This window comes from Cottoperca gobio, chromosome 1 (assembly GCF_900634415.1).
Source record: "Cottoperca gobio chromosome 1, fCotGob3.1, whole genome shotgun sequence".
NCBI lineage: Eukaryota > Metazoa > Chordata > Actinopteri > Perciformes > Bovichtidae > Cottoperca > Cottoperca gobio.
In genome coordinates this window covers 12,440,420-12,461,890 of record NC_041355.1, presented here as the reverse complement: position 1 = coordinate 12,461,890, position 21,471 = coordinate 12,440,420, and the positions used below count along the sequence as shown (strand labels likewise).

The following is a 21,471-nucleotide window of genomic DNA, read 5'->3' as shown; positions in this document are numbered from 1 at the left end:
GTGTGTGTGTGTGTGTGTGTGTGTGTGTGTGTGTGTGTCACATCATCAGACAAGCTTAACAAGGTTAGTTAGCTCATTAGATCATTTACACGTTTATTCTGCCCACTGAGGGGGGGGGACTGTCTCTTTAGCTGTGACGATTCTTGAGTTCTTCATTGTTCAGTTCAGTGTTTTCAACCATAGCAGATGTTCTAAAAAGAAATGCAAGGACTATTCATTGTGAATTGGAAACGTCAGGCTGCATGTGACCTGCACTCGAGCACATGAATGAATCTTACAGTTCTGAACTTGTTGTATTTCTGTATTTATTAGAAAACAGGAGACAAACATTTTATAGCAGTTATCATGAACAGCAAGTAAAGAAATTATTTATGTTAAGTAGAAATCCTATGAAAATATTTTTTTTTATTGATACTATCAAGTTGCCTAGTAAGTAAGAGAAAATGATAGAATGGTACAGAGCATGTGCTCCAGCCAGAGGATCTGCTGATGCCCACGAAGATCTGTTTACAGTGCGTGCCCCCGATGACCCCCCTAGAGGATGCAGGAGTCACTGCCAACACGCACACACAAACAGACCCACATCATCCAGGCCACATATCTCAGCAGACATAGATACAGGGGTGTCTAAGGGCACCTGTTAGAAACATCCGGAAGGCTAGATTCCAGACAAAGCATGGCTCTAATAGACCCAGCCTGGAGGTAGGTGCTAGTCGATGTTTGATAGGGGAGAAAGGGCAAGAATGGCTCCTCAAATCCAGCAGACGACGGAGCTCTGCACATAATGATTTGTGACTGAATTGCATTGAGAGGTTGTGTATGAGGAGATAGAACAAGCTAAACAAACTCGCGCAGCAATAGAGGCCAACAAGGAGTTTGAGTGTGGGCGTTTAAGGGCTCGTTCCAAGACCCGAAGGTACAAGGGTTGGAGAGAAGGTGACAGATTTGAGGTGAGAGTTTTTTCCTCGCTGTCTTTTTCTCTGACAGCTGAGCAGGGGCTCTCACTTACTCTCAGGCGGAGCTTTGTAAAACATACTTCATTTAAACTCAACAAAACAAAACTCACCAGCCCACTGTTCCAACAATCACCAACTCTGGTTTGGTCAAAAGAAACTTTTCATTCACCAAGGTAGATGTGAAAATGTGTCGACTCTCACTTAAATTAGCAAAATAAAATGATAAAAACACCGGACTCAGCCAGTGGCAGATAGCCGATATATACTCGTCCCATCGCCCAACCCTAACCTAATAATTGGTGTGACTTGCTGGTAGGCAGAGAGCTAGACTAGTTCATTCCACCCGTTTCCATCTTCTCACCTGACTCCATGCCCAAGTTGTTGAACTATTCCTTTAAATCCACACCTTCCTCCTCCTTTTCCCTCTCTGCCCTTCACAGATCAGACCTGCTGTTCTTTTCACATTTGCACATGATGGCCAGGTTTTAAGCCTGCCTGTTACATTTCAGTTGTAGACCCTCTTGACACACATGGACGTGCATGCCCGCTGACTCACCGACCTGCTTGTCTGTCTGAGTGATTAAGTGTGATCAAATACGTACAATAATATGGCCAGTACAAAAAGGAGCTGGCTGAGATGAACAAGGTGGCTGACACAAAGAGAAAGTCACAGACAAACTAAACGTAGGCTCTAAATTATAGGGCGTTGCTTTGATATAATGAACACAGTCATGGTCCCAGGCGCTTTATATGTGGTGTGTAGGCACACCAAAGTACACTCAACATGTAAAAAAAAAAAAATAGAAGCAGAGGGAGAGCCCTGATAAGTGTGCATGTATATGGTACCGTGTAAATATGTGAGCGTATGGGAACAGAGAACGAGAGAGAGAGAGAGAGAGAGAGAGAGAGAGAGAGAGAGAGAGAGAGAGAGAGAGAGAGAGAGAGAGAGAGAGAGAGAGAGAGAGAGAGAGAGAGAGAGAGAAAGTGGGACAGACAGCAGAGACGCAAGCGCTCAACTCCCTCCTCTCCTACTTCATCCTCCCTTCACTTTCCTCTTTCTTTTGCCACAGAGGGGAAGCGAAGGAGGTCACCCACTCTTACAAACACTCAATCAACCTGCACCGGTGACCTTGCCTGTGCTGGATAAAATGCCCGCTGCCATGCGTTCGTCTGCCTGCTAAGCTGCCACCCTGCCATCTCTCTGCAGCCGGTGCCAGGTTACAGTGCCAGGAGCGCAGAGGTGCCGTTCCACCAGATGCACACTTTTTTGCCCGCTCTCTGCCAAATTTCAATGGCTGACAGCTCTGTTTTATGTCAGTGTATCGTGTTAAGAGAGGTCTTTGAGAAGCTGACAAACATGCCCAGGTTAATTAGTATGTGGGGGATCTTCTCCCTCTTTATAGGCAAGGGTGATGTAGGCCACTGCTGCAAAGTGATTTATTCATCATGAAAGCGTATGTAAAAGTGAAATACAGTGAATGAACGTCATGTTTATCAAGCATCATGCGAGGACGCTATTCAGGAAATCCTGTAAATTACACTTAAGCAATTATCTGCCGTGAACTATGACAAAATGATATAACGGAAACAAAATATAAATCAAAATTAGTCCTGCATCTAACAATTATTTAAATTTTGATTAATCTGTCAATTATTTTCCAGATTAATCCATTAATTGGATGGTTTATACTCAAGGCTAAAAAGAACAATTATTTCACTATCTATTAATCTTTAATTATTTATTGATAAGTCAACTGGTCGATGCAGCGTTTGAAAATAGCTTAACATGCCTGTAAAAAGGGAACTAATGTTCAGAGAAGAAGAAACTCCAACCAATTTACTTAATTTTACTTCATCTTCATTCATTTTCTGTTGCTCATCTAAAAATCGATAAATTGTTTCAACTCTAATGAGAAAATAGTAACAATATCCACCATAATTGAGGTATATTGAAATGGCTTGTTTTGTAAATAAGTATTCTAAGGAAACCAGAATATGTTCACATTTGAGAAGCTGAAACCAAAGAATATTTGGCATTTTTGACTGAAAAGATTACTTTAATGATTAACCGATTATCAAAGTAGTTGCGGATTAATTTCCTGTGAATTAACTAATTAATTTTACTAATTGTTTTAGCCCTAAATCAACAACACCACAATGGTATACTCCTCAATAAGTCATCCCAAAATAAGTGCCTTCTAAAAAGAGAGTGAAATTTAACAAAACAAACACATGTGGTGTGCCAACAGAATGACATGACAGCTTTTATTTAGGAGAAAGTGTCACCGTCAAACCCTGGCAGCATCCCAACACAGCAGATGGCCAATAACCTATTGCGATGTAGGAATCTGCAAAGCATTGCTAAATGAAAAGGTGCAGCTTCTCATCTCATCATTTTCACGAGCATCACTCCCATACCGCCACTGACCATTTGACTTTGGACCACGAGTTAAAGAAGTGTTTTTCCAATGTAGATAAAGGGGAGGGAAGGCTCACTGTTGGAACCGCTGAGATATTACAAAGTGAGAGTTGTATTACAAGACAATTCCCCAATACTGTAATAAGGGAGGATTCAGCTACTGCTAGGATGCGAATTGACACACAAGGCCGCAGACATCTCTATCAGCTGTGACAGTCGGGTCACATTCTTTTGTTATGTGCTGTCGGACGTGCCTTCCCCTTCGGAAAGTTAGTTATAACTGTGGATACAGCTGCAAAGATGGCTCGGCTGACCACAGCAACAAAAGGCATGGAAAGACAACACATGGGCCGAGACAGACAAGGGAGGAGGGGAGGGGAGGAAAGAAATGTTTTTCTGAATGGATGGCAGGAAGACCCTTGCACTTGGTCGTGTATGCCGCCTATTCAGTTCGTAGATTGTATGTTTGTGTGAGAAAAAAGGGAGAGGCAGACAGAGATAGGAAAGTGAATGTAATTCATCTTTAAAAAGGGCAGATTCCTGGAGGATGTGTGCAGAGTGCAAGCGTGTGTGCGTGTATGTAGAAACGGGTGTGGGAGGCGTAAGTTAGCTAGCAACAATTCTTATCGCTCCACAGAGCAATGTGGAGGATGAGGATTCTGGGTTCAAAAGACACCCAGAATGGTTGATACACCCCGCTCAGCTCAGCTCTTTCATACACACACACACACACACATACACACACACACACACACACAAAGAACTACAAGCTCAGCAAATAGCATGTAAGCTATTGCTATGAGCAATCACTCCACACTGAAGAAAAGGGAGTTAAGACATTTTTTTATGAAGAATGCCACCTGTTCTAGCTCGAGTTCGTTGTGCTGTGTACTAAAGAGTCAGTTCGCACACATTGAGAAAAGCAGCAAATCCTCACCTTGAAGAAGCTACAACCAGAATATAAACGACTATGATAATAGTTACAATTACAATTATAATAGTTGCAACTAACATGCAATTAGTTGCACGTTGCCTGATTTAATTGCCTCATTGTTTCATCCCTACATAACTCTATTCTTAACATCTATGTATAGCTTTATTTCATGCCCACTGAGGTTCTAAATATTCATTTTAAACAGGGTCGGACACAGCCTCAGGCAGAAAGAGACACTATAGGCCCAGGATGCCTGATGAGATTAACTGCAGTCAGAATCATGTATTATACAAATGAGTTGTACATTTCTAACTCCGACAGCAGCAATCTACACCAGACGATCTCATCTGTAATTCAGATGCAGGTCTCATCACAATGACTGTGTGCAGAGACCCAGGAGTCCGACACTACATGACTGCCTGTGTGGGTGTGCATGAGTATGAGAAGGTGTGAGAGATCGAGTGTTTGAATGTGTTTTTTGTGCATAAGTCTCTATAGAGTCACGGTTATGCTCCTCAGACTAACAGTACGTCTGCATATTAATTCAAAAAAAAAAAAGGAGTGCAACTACTTCTTTCACTCTGCTCAGCTTTCCCACCCATCCATCTGCTTTATGCTCCCTTAGTCGTCTCCCTCTGTTCCTCTTTAACACACGTCCACCTCCTTGTGTTCATTCTTTCTCACCCTTTCTCTCCGCACCCGCTCTTACAGTATTTGCTCCCTCCCTATTCTTCTCCTCCTTCTTTTTCTCCATTTATCTCTCCTTTCATCCATCACAGCCTCCTCCTCCCCCTTTCTCTCCCCCTCTCTGTTCTTGTATGTGAGTGGTGGGTCTGCTGGGTCCTTGTTATCCAGCACCTATCCAGACATCTCTCAGCTGGGAAGCCAGACAGCATGACAAAAGACGACCAGAGACGAGGAAAGATTGACAGCTCGGCAGGTATTGCACCAAGACTGACAGGCAAGAGAAAAGGCAAAAAGAATGCAACGGGACGGGAGACGTCCAGAAAGGCAGCACTGAGACACCCAGGCGAGTAGTTTGACAGGAAGACAGGGAAGCGGTTAGTAAAAGACTACCAAACAGTTAGAAATACAGATATAGGCAGGCAGGTAGGCAGAGCAGCCAAACAAGCAGGTCGTCACAGGCCGGTGTGTAGCAGCCAGCCAAGCTACGAGTTCAGCATCCAAACAGGCCAGAGGGTCATGGCTGATAAACAATGCCTCAGTCTGGGCCTGGCAAGGTACTGCAGGCATTAAATGATGCCTGCGTGGAGACGAATAACCCTTTAATTACTGAGTGTTCAGCCAAAGACTCAAAAGAAGACATTATCTCCTCCTAAATTCTGAAGTAAAGCTTTGGGGGAGGATATTGGAGGTATGGAGTATTGGATGGTTTTCTTCTAGCAAAATTAATATCGAGTTTTGGACTGTTTGTCTGACAAAACCCGTGCAATGTCAATTAGGGTATAAGGGAATTGTGATTTATTATTTATCAACATATTATAGGTCAAACTAATTAATAGATTAAAAGAAAGAAATCCCAGTCAATTAATTTACAATGAAAATACATACTTTGTGGAAGCCCTACTGGAGAGATTTCAATCTAAACAAAAATGCCAGTTGTTAACTTTTAAAGAGATTCCTTTAAGTATAGACTGAATAGACTGAACTGCCTACAGTCCCAGAGGAACTGCAATACATTTTAAATAAAAATATTTCTCTTCTGTTGCAAAGGAGGCCAACGAAAAGAACACCAACAAGTTTAAGTCAGAACAAAACTAATCTCAGGCTGCATAAACCCAGCATACTGCCTTTAGAGGAGAAGACTTAAATACACGCACAAGTTCTAAAACATTCTTTAGCATAAAATGTAATAGTAACCCTGAAAACAGATCCTGGCATTTTCTTTTTTTTCCTCCTAAATTCTTTGTTGAAAAATCTGTGTTAACATGATGTTAAACATTCAAGGATGGCACTATCTTTTCTATCTCACTTAGTAGTATTGGAGACAGTTGTGAACGGTCATTGAGCAAAACTGAAATAGGCTGCTATAATTCAAGTCAGGTGGAATATGCTTAAAACATATGCATTTCCTTAACTGTACCATAATAAAAACCTTATGTTACAACAAGAATGCCATAGAATAGTATTACAGTGACACTCGGGAAGTGCTTTTACAGGCTTGTTGCACTGGTGCAGTGCTCCAGTTTCACCATATGGTGAAGATTTTCCTCCAGGCAAAACGCCCTCTGATTCCAATCACTCTGACTCAGCAGAATCTGTTGCCCTTCCTCTGTAGAACAGATGTGGCAATGGTTTCTTTCAGAACTTTCATAAATATGCTTAAACCTAATTACAGTGCCCCAAGTTCGAAAATATAAACACCAATAAACTGGCTCTTGGTTAAACCCACACATGATTTAGGGTCAAAGCTAACCTACTTGGAAGAACAGTGAGGAGCATTGCAGAAGCTTCTTTTCATTTCATCACAAAGTTAAGAAACAGTGTTGCTTGGTCATCACGCTGCTGTAACCTTCAGTCACTGCTGCCAGCCATTTCCACAGGCTAAGTGCATTTCTTTCTCGATGGTTCTGTTACCCAGATCCCTACACCCTGGCTGTCTTTCTGCTGAGTCGAGTCACAATGACAGGAAACCAAGAACCTTCTTCTTTGGGAGCGATACAGATGTCTTTATAGAAGCATGGAGAAATCAATGCGTCCACATCCTTTACAGCCGCAAAACAAACCACTGAATACTATCCACCATTTCCAGAAAGTTTAGAGAAGTGCCAAGGACTCATAAAATGTAATGCTTCAAAATTTCTGTGAAAAATAAAAATCCCAAGTTAAATAACACTGGCATGATTCACGCCGACCTTTTCCAATAGGGCCTTGTAGTTTCCATCTTTTACCATTTTTCCAATTTACCATAACCCTAAAACAGCTAATATATTTATGTGTTTGTACTGGTTAGCTCTGGCAGGGGTTAGCTAACCACAGGCATCTTCCTGTACTTGCCAACATACTGTTAAAAGATCAATCATGAGAAGGCACAGGGAAACAACTGGACACACTGAAGAGATGAAAAAAGGCAAGACTGGAGGTGAGTCAGAGGAGAAACAGAGAGCCTGTCTGAACTGGGTGTGCAATTTATCATACACTGCAGGAGGTCGTTTAAAGGAGGAAGAGGGACAGGATCCTATTGATACAACACGTATTACTCGCCTTTGTATGGAGGAATGTGACGAAACAGGATTTTGTTCGATGGTCATTCCCACAATGGGGACCTAATTGCATCTTGCATCAATAAAGCCCTTTTGATGCATATGATTATAAAATAGGTTACCTTGCATACAGAATTTAGTCAGATTTGGTTTCCGTTTCTTAGTTTACAGACGTTAACCCAAAACTGTTTAAGATACACAAGCTTAAATCTGATAACTTGTTTGAACTGCCATCACAGAAAGTCATTATCCAGCCATATCTATTATTATATATTTTCCTATTGCCAACTAATTCTATGAAAAGATCAAAAATCACCATTTAAATTGTACCGACATCTAGGCCGGGAATTTGGGTGCAGCGTCCACATTGAACGACAGGAAGGATTAGCGATTTAAGACAGCAAGCTTAGAATAACGGGGATCTAAGGGTGACAAATGTCTCTCCACTACCGCGATATGTTTGCTTTGGTTAGCTGTAGGAAGTTAAACTGACCACAATCCTCCCTCCTGTGTCTCGTCCTGTGCCAGGCTAACAAACCATTATGTTGCCAGATCAAGCAAGACGTTGAATGCTAAATGACTGGTAACACTGGAACCAGATGAAATGGCTGCTGGTGATTCACATCTGAGAAATGTGGCACTAAAAAGGCCTGGAGCCGATTTCCCAAAGTCATCACAGCGTGACACTGTGAAATGTGACTTGCATTAACATCAAAGACTATCCGTCTATCAATTCAATAAGATAACGTGGGAGGTCAGTGTAACTACCAATACTCTATTAATGTACTCAGCTGAAGCTATAATATGAACTACAAGCAATGGGCTGAACTTGACCCATACAATAACTGCAGTGTGGACATAGAAACCAGATGAAGCAATCTGTTTATTTTTTCAAAAGCAGGATGTGGAGAAATGGTCCATTGAGACATATAGGGGCATTAATCACTCAACAGATTACAACATGTATGAAACACGCTTTTTCTTAACAATCTAACTCTAATACCACCCCCACAAATGTATAATGCAACACTATTACAGCTACTGCAGCATTTAAGGGGAAATATACCCTAAAGAAAACACCCTTAGAAAAACAAAAATGATGCTGATTCAGTCAAGATTTGTGAATGTGAAGCAGCATCTCACAATGCTAAATGTATTGTAATGTACGAGAGCTCAAATGACAATGAAAAACAGATGGGATTCCTCGTATTGAGGGGAACAAGCATTCTTTTAAGTAAAAAGCATTTACTAGTGACAAAATAGGACACGTGAATGTGAAAACAACAGTGTAACACTTATTGCCAAAGAAGCAGCTACGAGACTTAATCTATTCATGACATGACAAAATACAAAAAGATACATTCTGGGGTTTATGGGTTTGGGAGAGAGTTCAAGATGAAACAAATGGCATATGCAAATTGTGCTCTGGACTAGATTTTCACTTGAGGGTAAGCCAAGTTCACAAGGAATGATCATCGGTCGAGTAAATTAACAATGACATTGTGGGTCTTCTTCCTGTAAAACTGACAAAGACGCACAAATTCACATTCTGACGATCAACCATCCATTCTGTAAACTACCTTTCCTGTTGTTGAATTACCCTCGACACCCTTAATTTTTGTATGTCATGTTTCTCTTATTTTTGACACTATTCTTATCCGTCTGAAACTCCTATGAACAGTTCAACAGGATTTGAAAAAAGTGCTCAGGGACCATTCAATTCCCATCTTAAGTGTCTGCAAAACAACAGAAAAGAACAAACATTTTCCCCCATCATCACCATCCCCACTCCTCCAGTCCCATTTGTCCCTCACATCAACAATGTAATTCACACAGCTGGCTGGGGAACATCAAAAGCAACTTCATCTCTTTGATAGTGAATGATCTGATGTTGTATACTTACTTTTTTTTAAAAAACTTAGAATGCGTCATCAGAGCACACAACTGTGGATTTTATTAGATATTATGACCTCAATCTATTATTGACATGGTGTCTGCGGACATGAATGATTTAGATCTATTAGATGACATTAATCAGCTTAGTAACAGTTGCCTGCAACAATATTTTTAGTTGCATTCGGAATGAAACACCAGGGGAAATGGGGTTTGAACAGTGTGCAAGTAAGTGCTTGTGTCTCCCACGTCCTTGGGAATGAACCCACTGAACTCCCAAAAGGTGTGTGGAATAACTGAGAGGAATCAAAATGAGATACCAACTCTCCCATCTAGTGGCCAAAAGCTGTCATCGCTTCTAAAATCATCCATGATATGAAACAAGTATGATTTAAACCAGGCAACATGACATTAGTTTATGTAGTAAACTAGTGAGAGATCTGAGCAGAGCAGGACCTACTGTTAGTGGAAGGCACTGCTACACAAGGTGAACCTCCTTTTGACAATAGAGCAGTGACTTAATATAGAAACATGCAAGGTTTGACCACAAGGTAGAAAAAAAATTAGATTTATTGTGGCTGTGAAGATGAAGGGTAGTTAACGATGTGATGATAATCAAACTATAATTTATTGGCTAAATTGGTTGTCCCCAAATTAAAATGGTTACTTTATGTACTTGTGATGAACGTGCAATTTTTAAACGATAGCTCAAAAGAGCAAACTTATAAAGAACAACAACGTTCCCATTTCAGGCATTTTAAAACACAAAAACTCCTTAAGATCACAGAAGCCTAAGAAATAAATATGCTGCAATATAGAATCTGAATATAAAATAAAACTTACAACAAAAAGACAAATACCCGACTGCAAACCTCGGGTCCACCCTACAATCTTTGACAGCATTAACCTATTCGATTTTGAATACTTAAGTACATTTTAAAAGTAATTTCTTCCACTAATGTTTAAAATGAGGACAATTAGACAGATGCTAACTAAACAAATATCCTAAGCACGGGTACAATCCAGGATCCCCAAACTGCACAATGCCAATAAGGGCTATTTAGAGTCACAGCAGAACTCCTCAGTTACTTTTGTTATGTGAACATTGATTTACAAATCCTTCTACCATAACGGCACACGTCTGGCTTACTCGTCAGCGTCTGCGAACTGGCCGGGCTGAGTGGGAATGCCGTAGCAGGACCATCGGACAGGCAGTCGGTGGTGTATGGCTGGGCTGTAATTGGCTGTCACCGGCAGGTCCACTGTGTCCCTTTGCTTAAGTGTCAAATCCCGCAAAGAAAAATGAATCACATCTTGTGGACCTGGAAGAGTGCACAGAATACCAACATTTGTACTTGGCCTGACTTAAATCCTAAAAACAGCTTTGAAACCCAACATCAGCTTGTGTGGAAATCGCTTATTGTGAGATAAAATCTTGAAAATATCCGATATTGGCTAAAAATATTTTTAGTTTTCTTCATTTGGCTGCAGAGGTATCAATACTACTGTAATTATCCGTACTGCAAACTAGGTTATGATTATTCATACAACTATATTATAATAAATAATATAATAACTGGTATGTATTCAGGCATTTCCAGCATTTAGTATTAATACAACATTTGAATGTTTTTTCTTTACCGTAGGGTCTGTTGCCAAAACAGATATTTTCCCAGTTAGTCAGTGTGACCTCTTGGATCTCACCCTCCCAGTCTTCCTCTTCTTGTGGTGGCATCTGTGAGAGTGGAGGGTTCTCCGGATAGACAACTTCAGGGTTTCTATAAAGGTTGGCAGATTGATAAGTCTCAAATTAACTTAATCGTTCCACAATCAGGCAAATTTCTTCTTTCCAAAAACAACAACGATAATTGGCCATTTGTTTTTTTACATATGATATTTTGGATTATCTGATGCTGTGGGGGTTTCCTGTCAATACATGCTTAAATATTAACTCAGAGAGCAGTGCGGTTCTGCACTTTCGGAAATACGTTTCTTTGCTTTCTTGCCATGAGTTAGATGTAAAAAGATCGATACAATTTGTGGTTTTACACGGGGTTATGTGCGGTATTTCTTGGCCGAGATATTTCTCCCGTTTTTATGCTATGTTAAGCTAACCGGCTGCTGGCTGTAGCCTTATGTTAAACAGACAGATATGAGAGTTGTACCAATCTCATTATATATCACCAATACATCTTATTTTACAATATTAACTGTTGTTACCGACAGGCCTGTCTGACGGAACCAGTAACATTACATTTACATTTTAAACAATGCAATGGTCAACACCAGCCTTTTAACAGCTTACACTCAAGTCATATAGGGGGGATTCAACTGATAGGTGCGAATAACTATGCATGAAAGTCCATTTTGGACTGAATGATTCAGGGTTTGACCTTAATCATGGCCCAATGCCACAAAAAGTTAATCTGTGGCCATCATATAACCCGCTGTAGGTGGCCCCCCTGTGGAAACAAAGTGTTATCAGTTCTCTCTTGTGAATGAGTGTTACAATGACATTACTGTGTAACCGTGTCCTAAAGAATGCGACGTGGGATGCTGTTAGTCTTGAGCCCCCTGGTAACCCTGTGGTTTATTCAAAGCAGCTGTAAGTTAGATGATGCACCTCTTCCTACGTCTGCATTTCTCCCTTCTTCTTTGGCTCTTTGCTGTTGCTGACAGGTTTGGTTGTGGTGCCATTTGCTTTGAATTACACAGCGAAGCAGCAGAGTCTAGTCTGGTGGTCCCATTCACTGGGATACCACCTGGAATGCTTGCACTGTGGACCCTGCCAGCTGCTGGGGCATCAGTGGCAGCTGAAATAGTGCTTCCATGTGTCCTTGGGCGCGCTGCTGTTGTACTCTTGCCCTTGTACCCATGGTTAATATAACCATTAACCATGCACTGTGGTTTGGTACCATTAAGGGTGCCAGCTGGTGTGCTCTCACTGGTTGTGGTGGAAGCAGCTTGACAGCCATTGTGAGCAACGGCTCCATTAACCAAACCTTTTCTGGGGAACTGATCTTTGGCTTTACAGGTGTTGTGATGCGTTCCTCCTCGTCTACCCTCATAGTTCATACTATTCTGAGGCATCACGTCGCCTGTAATGTGTAGACAGAGGGGTTTGACGTAAGTGTAAAGAATGATTGAAAAACACTGGATAATAATCAGAAATATAACTGAAATCAACTTGTATAGAAAATGTATATAGCATCAATTATTTCAGATATTTGAGAATACATTATATTCTGTAACTATTGGATGCATTGCCATGAAATTTGGTACATTCATGTTCCCCAGAGGATGAATCCTAATGAATTTGGTGACCCCCTGACGGAGGCCCCTTTATACTTAGTAAATCTTGGTTGGGAAATAATAAAATCCAAATAAAAACAAAACCAGTACAAGTAACTTACACCCTGGAATATTTTCAAATCTTTTGAAAAATATACTTGTGTGAATTCTTTATTTCTTTACTTCTTTACATGTAGTTTAGATACAGTAACTATAATTTGCATGTTGATTAACCCAAAAGTGATTTCAATGCCCTTGCAAAGCTGTCGTCAACAGAGTGGCGAAGTGGGAAGATTTATGTTGGGTGTTTTTGAAGTAAAAGTCCTGATCATTTACTACATAGACATGAATTACATGAATTATTGATGTTGCGCAGTTAGTGTACTCCCAAGGCTTGGAGGGGCTTGAAGCTCTCGAAGATGAGCAACTGCACTACAAAATATGTTGTTAGTTAATTTAAACTTTCAAATGAGAATAACAGTGGTAAGTAATATCCTTATCGTAAAACTAAAAAATAGTACATTTAGTGTCCAAAACCGATTTTGAATTAATCTTGGTCCATTTTTGTTTTACAGGTTTTGCTACTCAACTACCTCTAATATAGCTACATCTTACAGAATAAAGTCTTGTAACTTAAATAAATATTTTCTTTGTGTAAATTGGCTTCTTTACGTTAATAAATTACCTTAATTGTGAAGCTGATCTGAACGTTACTGTATTACTCCGCCTAAATTAACATTTTCTAAAAGGCATTGATTTGATCTTTAGTTAAGTTTCTTTAGTCTTTTTTCTACTCAATGTGTTGGTTTTTGGCAATTGTACTGTTTGATACAAAGCATAACGTTAGTAGTTTCTAGCAAACTGTTGATTGGAGATAACTGACAGTTGTCGGTTAAGTTAGCTGCTTTGGCTCTGAGCCGGTTTACTGCTAGCTGCCTGCTGCATGCTAACATTAACGTTAGCTAACATTAACGTTAGCTAACATTAACGTTAGCTAACATTAACGTTAGCTAACATTAACGTTAGCTAACATTAACGTTCGCTAACGTAGCGTTGGAAATAACCGCGTTTGTCGTGTCGGCTGTTGACAGTGAACGTGCTCACCATAGGGAAAGCAAACAATACAGTTAACAAAATACAGCTAAGGGAAACTCTCAATAAAGCTTGCAAAGGAAAATCAATTCAATGATTTAACTTAAAATCGTACCTGTACTGTAGCCTCCGGCGCACCTGCCCGGTGTAGCACACGCCGTGGTAATGGGACGAAGCAACCGATACGCCGATAAGTGGCGCCAGATCATAAGAACAGTCATATTTGTAGAACTACTTTTCAGTTTGAAAAGTGTGAAGACAAACCTACAGTCTGTTTAGATTATCAAACACTAACCTCCCTGTAGGCCTAATATATTATTCTGTTTGTTTGGAGTTTGCTAGCAGAGGACGACCGCAGTAGTTATGTAACGTTAGTAAATTTAGATTCTGGGACGTAAATTATTCAACAGTGACCCCTTGCGGCAAAAAAGCAACGTATCCAACAATGCAAGCAAGGCAACCCACTTCTCTGCTGCCCATCAGTTCTGAGTTACAAGCACTCATATTTGGCCTTAACATAGCTATATGTATATATATGTTATTATTATTATTATTATTATATATTATTCTTAACTGTCTCTGTTTTTTTTAACTTTCACTCATATAGCCTATTTGATCACCCACTGCATTTTTATTGTCAAATGTTATTGTCTATTTGTCCTTGTTTAAGTGTGTTGCTTTTTATGTAAAGCGCTTTGAGCTACATCTCTTGTATGAAAAGTGCTCTATAAATAAAGTTTTATTATTATTATTATTATTATTATTATTATTATGATAGATACACTATACCCTCTTGTCAAAAGAATGTGGACAACTTGTCCAGTCCACATGCATTCATGTCCTCTGGGGCTCTTAGCTTAGGCAATGTCACTGTTCAAAGGAAATATTAATGCTAGCCCATACAGTGGTACTTCAGACAATAGTGTGCTTCCAACTCTGTGGCAACAATTTCACGAAGGCCCTTTCCTATTTCAGCATGACATTGACCTCTTAATGCACAACAAGGTCCATAATTAATTGGTTTTCCAAATTTGGTGTGGAGGAACTTGATTGGCCGAGCCTGGGTTCCAGATCTTTGAATCCACCAATTCTATCGAGTTGACCGAAGATGAAAACGGAAAGTAACGTGTTGACGTGTTCCGTCTGATATCAGGCAATGATTGGACTGAACAGTGAAATGGAAAGCCTTCCCTGTACAGTGTAGGCTGTTACAGCAGCATTTTAATGGTGTAATGAGATGTTCAACAATCACACATTGGTGTAATATTTGGGTTCATACTTTGTTCTGCTGTTCACATATTTTTAGATCTATCCCCCCCTTAACATGTCGTTCAGCTCGTCTTGTGGGCCCACTGCCTTTTCGAATGTTTAAATATTCTCTATAGCAGTCTTTCTCAAAGAGTGGTCCGCGGACCACTTGGTAGTCCGCGAGCGACCCCTAGTGGTCCGCGAGTATATTGGTAAAATGTCACGTTTTAAATTAATTTATTATAAGTTCAAAGTGTTTCTCAAACTGTTTAAAAATGACTAGTATAGAGTGTAGCATAGATGTAGCCTAGTTAAGCAGCTATGTGTAGATCTTAGATCGTAAAACGACCTACACAGCTGGTAGCTACGTAGGTTCGTTTTACGTTCTTACGTCATAAATGATCTGCGCGGTCAATTTGAGCGGTCAACTGACAAGATGGCTAAAGACAGGGTCAGTTAAAAGAAAATGAAATGAACAATCTGACGCGACAGGCAACGTGCATCGTCCTGATGCAGGTGATTCAGCAGCTTCAAGTGCTTCAGCCGCAGCAACAAGTCATTTTGTGTCCGTCACGGAGTCCCAGGAGAGCGGTTCGCCGTGTAACCACCGCCTGGCTGAAAGCCGTGAAACTCGGCTTGAACGTGGAAAGTCCAGCGCTAAAGTGAAAAGAAAATATCACAGCGACTACATCAAATTTGGATTTGTTTGGACTGGAGATGAAGAGGATCCCAATCCACACTTTGCTTTGTGCTACGAGTCGTTGGCGAACGAGCCTATGAAACCCGCCAAGCTCAAGCGACATTTTGAGAGCGAACACAAAGATTACATTGGGAAACCTTTAAGTGTTTTTGAGAGAAAACGTGATGAACTCAAGAAACAAATGACGAAGTGGCATCACTGTTTTTTTCACCGGGGGAAACTGCGAAGGCTACAGAGGCATCATACAGGGTATCCCTTCTCATCACAAAAACAGGAAAACCTCATTCGATAGGTGAGAATTTAGTCAAACCAGCTGCCAAGATCATGACTAGTTTATTGTTTGGGGAGAAAGCAAGAAATTAACAGGGTCCCCCTCTCCAATGACACTGTCCAGCGGTGAATAACAGCCATGGCTGAAAGTTATACATAAAGATGTACAAACTCACACACATAAGCTTGTAAGACTGCCGTGTGCTGCTCAGAGGAGTGAATCCTCTGCTGCAGTATTTATACTGAATTCAAAAGTCAGGAGGTAGTTCAGGTCAGTCCCTCTTTTGTTTACACAACATGGCGGTTTGCAGGAGAGACAGATGGTCTTCTTATCTGGAGTTAAATCGCATATGGACGAAATGCTTGTAGAATCCGTAGTTGTATTTGTATTGTTGATTTAATGTGTGAACGAGCGATATAGAGAAGGTCACATGAAGCTCATTATTAGGCTGTCATTTGTAATATATTGTTGGAGTGGTAAGCAGGCCTATTGTTTTTGGATATTTGGGGAGTTAGGTGGTCCGTGAGTGTTTTTTTATTGGTTAAGTGGTCATTGGTCTGAAAAGGTTTGAGAAACACTGCTCTATAGAGATATGCTTCCAGATGCAACCAGCGCTCAATTAACAGTGAGTGTAAATTCTGAAATCAGTCATGTAACTGGATAAAATGGGTTATTTATTGTCAGCTCAAATGATTTTATTTACAGCACAATATACAACACAATGGAAACTAAGACATCAGCAGCATACACTGTAGGCATAGAATAAATTCTTGTTTTAGAAATTATATAAATGAAGAGAAATAAATGTAATTAAAAATAAGACATTTCATGAGACAGCATCAACGCCAAAGCCATTTTTATTGCCGTTTATAGTGACTACATCACATTGGATAGCCCTAAAGATTCAAAATTTAGAGCTACTAGAAATGGTAAATTTGTGACAAAATTTACAGCTTAATGTACTGTTGAATTTTTTATAAAATCTAGAATGGCAGCTATAGAGTGAAAAGATTTGTGAAGCAAAACAAGACACAATCCGCAGGTATCCGTAAATAAGTTAATATTGCTCATAATTCTCATCATTTAGTTTAAGTTAGGAAGACAGTTTATAACCCTATAAAAAGCCAGTTTAAAGCAGATTGAAAAGCAATGGATTTACCGTGACTACCAAAAAAACTGAGAAATGAAAAAAAACATCTCTCACTGTATTAAAAAATCTAAATATTCCCAAAATGCTAACCTGCGTACCATACCAAGCATTGTGCTATACTGCTTTACTAATAGGACACCTAAGCAATCACAAGTTCTCTTGTGATAAAACTGTATAAAATGGTTTTCATAGTATCAATCTGAAAAAGAGTGGTGAGTGGCACATGAATACAAAGTATCACTATATAATTACAACATTTACAAATCAAGAAAATATGTCAGACATAGACATAGAATGTACCTTCAAAAAACTATGTAAATCTATAGCATGTCGTCTTGTAAAATGTCCTCAAAAGGCACAGACAGAAGAAAAGGTGAACCATGCAAGAGGGAAAAAAATGTTTTTTTTTGTGCAATGAAGCAAAACTCAAGTTTAGAAGAATTACATAATACAGCAGATTGAAATTGTTTCCCATCTCCGAACAATGCCCTCTTCATTACAGTACTGAATACTGTACGTGTGTGTTACAACGTATCCTAACCAATTACAGCTAAGTTAAGGTTTAAAAAGCCTTTTTGGCCTTAAAGAAAGTGAAATATCCCATTGTACATTGATGATATTTACAGTATTAGAGTTTCAGAGGGCTTTAAAAACAATCTGCAACCTGTAGGCTTTAATGAGAATGCTAATCCAGTTTATTTGTACCAAAAAGTGAGTCCCCTGTGCATGCTCATGTACAATATCCGAGTTGATTTCACTGAGCATAGAGAGATGATTCAGTAAACCATGTTACAATGGCTACCAGTCACTTCCACGTAAATTCAACACACACCCTGTACATTCATATCCTTACATTTCAGCGCAACATCATTGGGACTATTGCTAGCAACAATGTACCTTCTCAAGCCAAAGCGTTGCTAGCAAATAGCAGCCATGGAAGTTACAGTTTAAAGACACTCCTTGGTTGCAGCTTCTACTCCATAAAGTGACACTCGACTACTCATCTGAACCAGCTAAGGGCCACTTCTCAGTGAAAGAGATTCACTATTGGACTGATTGACACTGCAAGTACTGTTGCAAGGTTACTGGAAGACAAGAATAAACAAATTCACCTTCAATTAACCATCACCGACTTCACTAAAACCCTAATTTGCTTGCATACATGGTCCATCATCTGACGCCCCGCTTCCTAAAAGGGGAAGAGATGCTTTACTTTAAATCTTCTGTGTCCCCTGTACTTATAGGTTTTTTTTATGTTTTCTTTCTCTGACCACTTTTGACACTTTTCTCAATCCTTTCTTAAAACTTGCTTGTCCAACACCTACATGACAGAGGAGAAAAGATGGGCAGCTTACAGATCAGGCAACACTTGACCGGTCTGCCTTCATGCCTCTGAGGGTCGGGTTTACAGTCTGCTTGCCAACTTGTTCGTCTGCCTCACTGTCATTTCCTAAAACATCATACCAAACTGTCCATCTGTGGATAATGCAGCTAATATTACACCAGGATACAGTAGAACCCACATCAGGTTTGTTACATTGTTCCATGTCAAGATACAAATGTCCAGTGCACTAGGTCGAGCGACTTTGTTGATCCTCAAAGCATGTTGAGCGCAGGGTATTCCTGTTTTGTCGTATGAGATCAAAGTTGTGACAGTAACTACAGTTCACAGCATAGACAGCGAATACAAACTGAGCAGGATAGATCAAGTTGAAGTGTCACAGTAGTATGACCTGCAGTTGAGAAAACTCCCTTTAGCGCAGAATCCCTTTCCAGAAGTTCTTCCCACCACAAACAGCAGGGGGCGATGCGTGTTTATTTATATGTTCCAGTTTCTAAGACTGGCTCTGCTTGTCTCTGTTTTCCTGTACAGATTCCTGACTCGGGCTGCAGGTTCTGATCAAACAACTGGAATGGTCCTCATTCTCCTGAGACTGGGAACGATTCTCATTCCAGTTGAGTCACTGCTAGTCGCCTTTGATCTCCAGGATGGAGGGGTTGTGGTCCAGGATGGACAGGATGATTTTGTCCATGTACTGTCGCAGACGTATGTTGATTTCTTCCTGTTCCTTCAGGGCTTCCATTAACTGAGGAGAGAGACGTACGTCAAACACATTTTCATTTTAGTTTATTAACAAGGTAAACAATAATGTTACCAGTTGGAAAGCGTTATACTAAAATAGTTCATAGTTTTACTCTGGGACTTTTGTTACAGCTTGAATATTCTGTACTTCCTTTTTAGCAGTACACCTGCAATTAACAGGTATACCTGCAAAAAAATGGCAATCACAATTTTCCAGGTGATGTAATCAGTAAAATCTCTCGTTACAGAAGGTGGAGCCAGATCATTTTTGCCTTAAAAATTCCTTTAAGCGTTAATTGAATCAAAATACTTTCTAGTCACCTATTAATTAATTAATCAATCAATCAATCCACTCATTGTTTCAGCTCTAATGCTGCTATAGTTACTCATGTCATTGTGATTATTCCATTTTAAGCATAGAAGCATATTTCCTTGGAGTTGGTCAGCGCCTGTGTGATAAATTATCTCCGTTTTATGCATAACAGATGCTAATATACAATAAAGTCATATGTAGAACAGTCATGCTGTGATATGTCCTAGAAATACAGCAGTTTGCAGAACCAGCAGCAATGACAACACAGGCAAAGTGTTGTTCAAGAATACAATATGCATGTATAGTCTGTATCTTGATCTGATTTTACCTGGTCTCTGGAGGCATTTTCTATCTCGGCAGCTAGAGACTGGGCCTTGGTCTGCGTGGCGAACAGGGTCTTGGCTTCATATAGGCTCAGGCTGAGGATTTGACCGTTAAGATCATCGTTCTGCTCCCTCAGCTTCTGGTTCTCCTAAAAAATACAGAATCAGGGAGGGAAGTGGAGGAGAGAGAGAGAGAGAGAGAGAGAAATAGAGAATGAGATAAGTATCTGGACCACACAAGTGCATCGGCGGTGATAATGCTTTTTGAAAACATGGCCGCTACTCAAGCCTCACTCAACCCATATGACAGAACACTGCACTTTGTACCTCATCCAGCAGCAAACACAGCAATCTATTTTGGCAACACCTACAGGACATAACATGGGTTATGCGTGTTACAGAACAAACTGCTCCCCTGCTTTGCATGATTAAGTTGCCTTTGAGTACTGACAAGAGGTCAGTTTGCTTTTCCCTCGTTCTAACCTTAACAATTAATGAGGGAATTGCAGAACTGACCCCAACTCAGCCTGGGCAAGTTCACTCTACTCCATTGTGATTAGTGGTTAATCGGGAGGTCACAGAAGCAATTTTACCATCAGACCAGGACGGAGCCGAGCTCCAGACAACAGCAGGTGCTGGAATTCAGCGGGAAGAAAGTCCTGGGACACAAATCGCTGGACACACACATACAGACATTTACAGAAGTGCACAGGCAGGCATAAAATAGTGAGCTAATCCTCATGGATATCACAGGGCAGTGTCTCTCAAATTAGATCATTTGGCTACACAATTTGCCCAACCACGGACGATCAATTTGAATTGTTCAGAATCTAAAACTGCAGGAAGTAGCTCAGGACAGGAAGTTGATATATTAAGAGAGAAAGACATAAAAAAGAAGAATCTGCAGATTGAAGCTAAGCACCAATATTATCGTTCCTCTTCTTGCTTGCCTGCACTTCGTACGACACGTTTGGTCTGAGGCTACACGACGATATGAACTCTATAATCTTAGTCCCTGATAAAATACACACATTGTGCAAATCAGCACTTCTAACTCACTGGCTTTGCACCACTTACAGAGCTGCTTCAAGAATAGGTGGTTTTAGTAGCTTCTGCTGTTCTTAATGCCTTTTCTGTTGTCTTAGAAACTTGAAAGTATAATGTCCAATGCATATCATTCAGGCACAGGCTTCTATACAACTGCAAGGAGCGTTAACATCTTTTACTATAATCTCCTCAGAGAGATCTGAAACACTCCACTTCTCCCTGCTCTCTAATCTAATGTTTACTTTGAACCCAGTATTTACACTTTGCAGGACTGGAAACAGTAACATGACATTTATGTCTGGCAGGCAGAAAATAAAAAAGGGAAATGTCAGTGTGTCTGGGAATACAGAAGTGAAAGAATAGACAAGAATTATACAGAACACATGCAGCTGGAATTACATTGTGATCCATTACCAAACTATCCGTATGTCAAGGATGGTGCTGTTACTAAAGGAGATTTTAAGGGAATGAGAGGAGCCAATTTGATTGACTGATATATGATAATATATTCTGCCTAAACCCAGCAC

General features: G+C 40.2%; 2 protein-coding genes across 8 annotated transcripts in view; both read right to left on the bottom strand.

The window, feature by feature from the left end:
- Nucleotides 1–14,190, bottom strand: part of LOC115017576 (uncharacterized) — a 53,310-nt gene extending 39,120 nt beyond the window's left edge. For 2 of the 5 annotated variants that reach the window (XM_029446276.1, XM_029446360.1), the window contains exons 1-4: nucleotides 13,925–14,182; nucleotides 12,050–12,524; nucleotides 11,068–11,204; nucleotides 10,577–10,748 (exon numbers count right to left, since the gene is read on the bottom strand). In XM_029446276.1, the coding sequence (XP_029302136.1) occupies nucleotides 10,577–10,748; nucleotides 11,068–11,204; nucleotides 12,050–12,524; nucleotides 13,925–14,030 (890 nt within the window). In that variant the 5' untranslated portion in view covers nucleotides 14,031–14,182. Of the gene's footprint in view, nucleotides 1–8,396; nucleotides 9,057–10,576; nucleotides 10,749–11,067; nucleotides 11,205–12,049; nucleotides 12,525–13,924 lie in introns of those variants that run through there. The other 3 variants (XM_029446196.1, XM_029446505.1, XM_029446432.1) reach the window with 3 other exon arrangements.
- Nucleotides 14,191–16,681: 2,491 nt separating this feature from the next.
- The window catches only part of rab11fip4b (RAB11 family interacting protein 4 (class II) b), a 28,812-nt gene continuing 24,022 nt past the window's right edge, over nucleotides 16,682–21,471 (bottom strand). The window contains exons 12-15 of one of the 3 annotated variants that reach the window (XM_029431798.1): nucleotides 20,491–20,571; nucleotides 19,903–20,046; nucleotides 19,146–19,265; nucleotides 16,682–19,089 (exon numbers count right to left, since the gene is read on the bottom strand). In XM_029431798.1, coding sequence (XP_029287658.1) covers nucleotides 19,146–19,265; nucleotides 19,903–20,046; nucleotides 20,491–20,571 — 345 coding nt within the window. In that variant the 3' untranslated portion in view covers nucleotides 16,682–19,089. Of the gene's footprint in view, nucleotides 19,266–19,902; nucleotides 20,047–20,490; nucleotides 20,572–21,471 lie in introns of all 3 variants that reach the window. The other 2 variants (XM_029431788.1, XM_029431807.1) reach the window with 2 other exon arrangements.